At 56.5% G+C, this 7,500-nt stretch overlaps 1 protein-coding gene across 7 annotated transcripts in view; it reads right to left on the bottom strand.

Annotated features, from left to right (window-relative positions):
* Positions 1-7,500, bottom strand: part of LOC143482793 (zinc finger protein 236) — a 63,076-nt gene that overhangs the window by 31,867 nt on the left and 23,709 nt on the right. For all 7 annotated transcript variants that reach the window (XM_076981320.1, XM_076981319.1, XM_076981322.1 and 4 more), the window contains 2 exons: positions 4,483-4,760; positions 3,486-3,572 (listed from right to left, as the gene is read on the bottom strand). In XM_076981320.1, coding sequence (XP_076837435.1) covers positions 3,486-3,572; positions 4,483-4,760 — 365 coding nt within the window. The remainder of the gene's footprint in view (positions 1-3,485; positions 3,573-4,482; positions 4,761-7,500) is intronic.

Genomic DNA, 7,500 nt, shown 5'->3' with positions numbered 1-7,500 from the left:
GAGGGTGCGTGTTGGGAGGGTGTGTGTTGGGAGGGTGCATGTGGGGAGGGTGCGTGTTGGGAGGGTGTGTGTTGGGAGGGTGCGTGTGGGGAGGGTGCGTGTTGGGAGGGTGTGTGTTGGGAGGGTGCGTGTTGGGAGGGTGCGTGTGGGGAGGGTGCGTGTGGGGAGGGTGCGTGTTAGGAGGGTGCGTGTTAGGAGGGTGCGTGTGGGGAGGGTGTGTGTGGGGAGGGTGTGTGTGGGGAGGGTGTGTGTTGGGAGGGTGTGTGTTGGGAGGGTGCGTGTTGGGAGGGTGTGTGTTGGGAGGGTGTGTGTGGGGAGGGTGTGTGTGGGGAGGGTGTGTGTGGGGAGGGTGTGTGTGGGGAGGGTGTGTGTGGGGAGGGTGCGTGTTGGGAGGGTGCGTGTTGGGAGGGTGCGTGTGGGGAGGGTGTGTGTTGGGAGGGTGTGTGTTAGGAGGGTGTGTGTGGGGAGGGTGTGTGTGGGGAGGGTGTGTGTGGGGAGGGTGCGTGTTGGGAGGGTGTGTGTTGGGAGGGTGCGTGTGGGGAGGGTGTGTGTGGGGAGGGTGTTTGTTGGGGAGGGTGTGTGTTGGGAGGGTGCGTGTGGGGAGGGTGTGTGTGGGGAGGGTGTTTGTTGGGGAGGGTGTGTGTTGGGAGGGTGTGTGTGGGGAGGGTGTGTGTGGGGAGGGTGTTTGTTGGGGAGGGTGTGTGTTGGGAGGGTGTGTGTTGGGAGGGTGTGTGTGGGGAGGGTGTTTGTTGGGGAGGGTGTGTGTTGGGAGGGTGTGTGTGGGGAGGGTGTGTGTTGGGAGGGTGTGTGTGGGGAGGGTGCGTGTTAGGAGGGTGCGTGTTAGGAGGGTGCGTGTGGGGAGGGTGCGTGTGGGGAGGGTGTGTGTTGGGAGGGTGCGTGTGGGGAGGGTGCGTGTTGGGAGGGTGTGTGTGGGGAGGGTGCGTGTGGGGAGGGTGCGTGTGGGGAGGGTGCGTGTTGGGAGGGTGCGTGTTGGGAGGGTGTGTGTGGGGAGGGTGCGTGTGGGGAGGGTGCGTGTTGGGAGGGTGCGTGTTGGGAGGGTGTGTGTGGGGAGGGTGTGTGTGGGGAGGGTGTGTGTGGGGAGGGTGCGTGTGGGGAGGGTGTGTGTGGGGAGGGTGCGTGTTGGGAGGGTGTGTGTGGGGAGGGTGCGTGTGGGGAGGGTGCGTGTTGGGAGGGTGCGTGTGGGGAGGGTGTGTGTTGGGAGGGTGCGTGTGGGGAGGGTGCGTGTTGGGAGGGTGTGTGTGGGGAGGGTGCGTGTGGGGAGGGTGCGTGTGGGGAGGGTGCGTGTTGGGAGGGTGCGTGTTGGGAGGGTGTGTGTGGGGAGGGTGTGTGTTGGGAGGGTGCGTGTTGGGAGGGTGTGTGTGGGGAGGGTGTGTGTTGGGAGGGTGTGTGTTGGGAGGGTGCGTGTGGGGAGGGTGCGTGTGGGGAGGGTGTGTGTGGGGAGGGTGTGTGTTGGGAGGGTGTGTGTTGGGAGGGTGTGTGTTGGGAGGGTGCGTGTGGGGAGGGTGCGTGTGGGGAGGGTGTGTGTGGGGAGGGTGCGTGTTGGGAGGGTGTGTGTGGGGAGGGTGCGTGTGGGGAGGGTGCGTGTTGGGAGGGTGCGTGTGGGGAGGGTGTGTGTGGGGAGGGTGTGTGTTGGGAGGGTGTGTGTTGGGAGGGTGTGTGTGGGGAGGGTGCATGTGGGGAGGGTGCGTGTGGGGAGGGTGTGTGTTGGGAGGGTGTGTGTGGGGAGGGTGTTTGTTGGGAGGGTGTGTGTGGGGAGGGTGTGTGTTGGGAGGGTGTGTGTGGGGAGGGTGCGTGTTAGGAGGGTGCGTGTGGGGAGGGTGCGTGTGGGGAGGGTGTGTGTTGGGAGGGTGCGTGTGGGGAGGGTGCGTGTGGGGAGGGTGTGTGTTGGGAGGGTGTGTGTGGGGAGGGTGCGTGTGGGGAGGGTGCGTGTTGGGAGGGTGCGTGTGGGGAGGGTGCGTGTGGGGAGGGTGCATGTGGGGAGGGTGTGTGTTGGGAGGGTGCGTGTTGGGAGGGTGCGTGTGGGGAGGGTGCGTGTTGGGAGGGTGTGTGTGGGGAGGGTGTGTGTTGGGAGGGTGTGTGTTGGGAGGGTGTGTGTGGGGAGGGTGCGTGTGGGGAGGGTGCGTGTTGGGAGGGTGTGTGTTGGGAGGGTGCGTGTGGGGAGGGTGCGTGTTGGGAGGGTGCGTGTTGGGAGGGTGTGTGTTGGGAGGGTGCGTGTGGGGAGGGTGTGTGTTGGGAGGGTGTGTGTGGGGAGGGTGTGTGTTGGGAGGGTGTGTGTTGGGAGGGTGTGTGTTGGGAGGGTGTGTGTTGGGAGGGTGCGTGTGGGGAGGGTGCGTGTTGGGAGGGTGCGTGTTGGGAGGGTGTGTGTTGGGAGGGTGCGTGTGGGGAGGGTGTGTGTTGGGAGGGTGCGTGTTGGGAGGGTGCGTGTGGGGAGGGTGCGTGTTGGGAGGGTGTGTGTTGGGAGGGTGCGTGTGGGGAGGGTGCGTGTTGGGAGGGTGCGTGTTGGGAGGGTGTGTGTTGGGAGGGTGCGTGTGGGGAGGGTGTGTGTTGGGAGGGTGTGTGTGGGGAGGGTGTGTGTTGGGAGGGTGTGTGTTGGGAGGGTGTGTGTTGGGAGGGTGCGTGTGGGGAGGGTGCGTGTTGGGAGGGTGCGTGTTGGGAGGGTGTGTGTTGGGAGGGTGCGTGTGGGGAGGGTGTGTGTTGGGAGGGTGCGTGTTGGGAGGGTGCGTGTGGGGAGGGTGCGTGTTGGGAGGGTGTGTGTGGGGAGGGTGTGTGTTGGGAGGGTGTGTGTTGGGAGGGTGTGTGTGGGGAGGGTGCGTGTGGGGAGGGTGCGTGTTGGGAGGGTGTGTGTTGGGAGGGTGCGTGTGGGGAGGGTGCGTGTTGGGAGGGTGCGTGTTGGGAGGGTGTGTGTTGGGAGGGTGCGTGTGGGGAGGGTGTGTGTTGGGAGGGTGTGTGTGGGGAGGGTGTGTGTTGGGAGGGTGTGTGTTGGGAGGGTGTGTGTTGGGAGGGTGTGTGTTGGGAGGGTGCGTGTGGGGAGGGTGCGTGTTGGGAGGGTGCGTGTTGGGAGGGTGTGTGTTGGGAGGGTGCGTGTGGGGAGGGTGTGTGTTGGGAGGGTGCGTGTTGGGAGGGTGCGTGTGGGGAGGGTGCGTGTTGGGAGGGTGTGTGTTGGGAGGGTGCGTGTGGGGAGGGTGCGTGTTGGGAGGGTGCGTGTTGGGAGGGTGTGTGTTGGGAGGGTGCGTGTGGGGAGGGTGTGTGTTGGGAGGGTGTGTGTTGGGAGGGTGTGTGTGGGGAGGGTGTGTGTTGGGAGGGTGTGTGTTGGGAGGGTGTGTGTGGGGAGGGTGCGTGTTGGGAGGGTGTGTGTGGGGAGGGTGTGTGTTGGGAGGGTGCGTGTTGGGAGGGTGTGTGTTGGGAGGGTGCGTGTGGGGAGGGTGTGTGTTGGGAGGGTGCGTGTTGGGAGGGTGTGTGTGTACCTTGCGTCAGGGCTTGCTGGTCATATGCTGGCTGGGGAAGTGTGGACGCTTCATACTGGCTGATGTGTTGTGTGTTCACAAAAGTGTCTGAAGGAAAGAACAAGAGAGGAACTGATGATGAGGAGTGATGAAGAACTCATCATGTCCTGTGTGTGTCAACCATGCCACACAGCCTGGATCTCCCCCCTCTCCTCTCCTCTCCTCTCCTCTCTCCTGACCTGCACGAAACACACACACACACACACACACACACACACACACACACACACACACACACACACACACACACACCCCTGACCTGCACGAAACACACACACACACACACACACACACACACACACACACACACACACACACACCCCTGACCTGCACGAAACACACACACACACACACACACACACACACTCACACACTCACACACTCACACACTCACACACTCACACACACTCACACACACACTCACACACACACACACCTGACCTCCACTCATTAGGCTTGTACACTGTACACTGATCCATACATGCAAACATACACACACGTGCGCTCACACAGACCCACAACATTAACACAGTCTTTGTCATGCTCATGTTCTACAAACACACTAGCCCTCTTGTTTCAATAACTTTATCTTCCACCTGAGGAAAACGTCCCAGTCAGCCCACATACATCAATCAACAGACTGTTCTCACATCTTCATACAACATAAAGAGCCTGCCCCCCCACCTCACCAGAGCCGCTCCGCAATTTTGTCAAATTGTAAGATAAAATAAAACTCTGATCCCTTTAAAACTCCAAAACCACTAGATTTTTAGAACAGCTGTATGTTTATATTGGTATTTTGAGAACAGCTGTATGTTTATATTGGTATTTTGAGAACAGCTGTATGTTTATATTGGTATTTTGAGAACAGCTGTATGTTTATATTGGTATTTTGAGAACAGCTGTATGTTTATATTGGTATTTTGAGAACAGCTGTATGTTTATATTGGTATCTCACCCGTTCCACCGCCGAGCTGTGACTGCAGCGCCACCTGCTGGCTGCCATCCACCACCTGCAACATTGTCTGAGTCTCTGCCAGAGAAGATGGAGGAGTTCCAACCTGCATCTCCACCTGCAGGTCATGGGTTACCGTGTTGGCCCCGCCCATTGGGTCTTCCACGGTACTTGCTCCGCCTATCTGGTCCTCCACAGTGTTGGCTCCACCCATGGGGTCTTCCAGATCTGGGGCATCAGTTGAGTCCTGCTGCTGTCGTAGCTGCTGAGCTAACTCGTACCTGCAAACAGGTAGAGAGGTGTGTGCTAAGGCAGGTATGCAGGTAGGGAGGTGTGTGCTAAGGCAGGTATGCAGGTAGGGAGGTGTGTGCTAAGGCAGGTATGCAGGTAGGGAGGTGTGTGCTAAGGCAGGTATGCAGGTAGAGAGGTGTGTGCTAAGGCAGGTATGCAGGTAGAGAGGTGTGTGCTAAGGCAGGTATGCAGGTAGAGAGGTGTGTGCTAAGGCAGGTATGCAGGTAGAGAGGTGTGTGCTAAGGCAGGTATGCAGGTAGAGAGGTGTGTGCTAAGGCAGGTATGCAGGTATAAAGGTGTGTGCTAAGGCAGGTATGCAGGTAGAGAGGTGTGTGCTAAGGCAGGTATGCAGGTAGAGAGGTGTGTGCTAAGGCAGGTATGCAGGTATAGAGGTGTGTGCTAAGGCAGGTATGCAGGTATAAAGGTGTGTGCTAAGGCAGGTATGCAGGTAGAGAGGTGTGTGCTAAGGCAGGTATGCAGGTATAGAGGTGTGTGCTAAGGCAGGTATGCAGGTAGAGAGGTGTGTGCTAAGGCAGGTATGCAGGTAGAGAGGTGTGTGCTAAGGCAGGTATGCAGGTAGAGAGGTGTGTGCTAAGGCAGGTATGCAGGTAGAGAGGTGTGTGCTAAGGCAGGTATGCAGGTATAGAGGTGTGTGCTAAGGCAGGTATGCAGGTAGAGAGGTGTGTGCTAAGGCAGGTATGCAGGTAGAGAGGTGTGTGCTAAGGCAGGTATGCAGGTAGAGAGGTGTGTGCTAAGGCAGGTATGCAGGTAGAGAGGTGTGTGCTAAGGCAGGTATGCAGGTAGAGAGGTGTGTGCTAAGGCAGGTATGCAGGTAGGGAGGTGTGTGCTAAGGCAGGTATGCAGGTAGAGAGGTGTGTGCTAAGGCAGGTATGCAGGTAGAGAGGTGTGTGCTAAGGCAGGTATGCAGGTAGAGAGGTGTGTGCTAAGGCAGGTATGCAGGTAGAGAGGTGTGTGCTAAGGCAGGTATGCAGGTAGAGAGGTGTGTGCTAAGGCAGGTATGCAGGTATAGAGGTGTGTGCTAAGGCAGGTATGCAGGTAGAGAGGTGTGTGCTAAGGCAGGTATGCAGGTAGAGAGGTGTGTGCTAAGGCAGGTATGCAGGTAGAGAGGTGTGTGCTAAGGCAGGTATGCAGGTAGAGAGGTGTGTGCTAAGGCAGGTATGCAGGTAGAGAGGTGTGTGCTAAGGCAGGTATGCAGGTAGAGATGTGTGTGCTAAGGCAGGTATGCAGGTAGAGAGGTGTGTGCTAAGGCAGGTATGCAGGTAGAGAGGTGTGTGCTAAGGCAGGTATGCAGGTATAGAGGTGTGTGCTAAGGCAGGTATGCAGGTAGAGAGGTGTGTGCTAAGGCAGGTATGCAGGTAGAGAGGTGTGTGCTAAGGCAGGTATGCAGGTAGAGAGGTGTGTGCTAAGGCAGGTATGCAGGTAGAGAGGTGTGTGCTAAGGCAGGTATGCAGGTAGAGAGGTGTGTGCTAAGGCAGGTATGCAGGTAGAGAGGTGTGTGCTAAGGCAGGTATGCAGGTAGAGAGGTGTGTGCTAAGGCAGGTATGCAGGTAGAGAGGTGTGTGCTAAGGCAGGTATGCAGGTAGAGAGGTGTGTGCTAAGGCAGGTATGCAGGTAGAGAGGTGTGTGCTAAGGCAGGTATGCAGGTAGAGAGGTGTGTGCTAAGGCAGGTATGCAGGTAGAGAGGTGTGTGCTGATCATGCCTCCAAATTGCAAACTATCTACCCAACTGTGATTTCTTGGAGCCCCAATATTTTAATTAATCTGGTCTAATGAATCTAGTTTAATTTTTTAATTTAATTAAATTAAAATTGATTGAGCAGTGTTGCAGTGTGCACATATTGCAGTGTGTGTGTGTGTGTGTGTGAAGAGGAGTGTGTGTGTGTGTGTGTGTGTGTGTGGGTGGAGTGGAGTGTGTGTGTGTGGGTGGAGTGGACTGTGTGTGTGTGTGTGTGGGTGGAGTGCAGTGTGTGTGTGTGTGTGTGTGTGTGTGTGTGTGTGTGTGTGTGTGTGTGTGTGTGTGTGTGTGTGTGTGTGTGTGTGTGTGTGTGGGAGCAGTACTGAATCCCTTGATGTTCAGTTGGATGTTTAGAGCCACAGGGCCATATGCTAAATCTGGTTATGTTTACAAAAATGGTCCACATTTGAGCTGAGGGGAAAGGGGAGAGTACTGGAAACACTGACATGCTGACATTTACACTGACACTGACATTTACACTGACACAGACACACTGACATTTACACTGACACAGACATTTACACTGACACAGACATTTACACTGACACAGACACACTGACATTTACACTGACACAGACATTTACACTGACACAGACATTTACACTGACACAGACACACTGACATTTACACTGACATTTACACTGACACTGACATTTACACTGACACAGACACACTGACATTTACACTGACACAGACATTTACACTGACACAGACATTTACACTGACACAGACACACTGACATTTACACTGACATTTACACTGACATTTACACTGACACAGACATTTACACTGACACAGACACACTGATATTTACACTGACACTTACACTGACACTGACATTTACACTGACACAGACACAATGACATTTACACTGACATTTACACTGACACTGACATTTACACTGACACAGACACACTGACATTTACACTGACATTTACACTGACACAGACACACTGACATTTACACTTTTGCTT

This window comes from Brachyhypopomus gauderio, chromosome 19, assembly GCF_052324685.1.
Source record: "Brachyhypopomus gauderio isolate BG-103 chromosome 19, BGAUD_0.2, whole genome shotgun sequence".
Classification (NCBI taxonomy): domain Eukaryota; kingdom Metazoa; phylum Chordata; class Actinopteri; order Gymnotiformes; family Hypopomidae; genus Brachyhypopomus; species Brachyhypopomus gauderio.
This window is presented reverse-complemented; position numbering and strand designations above follow the sequence as displayed.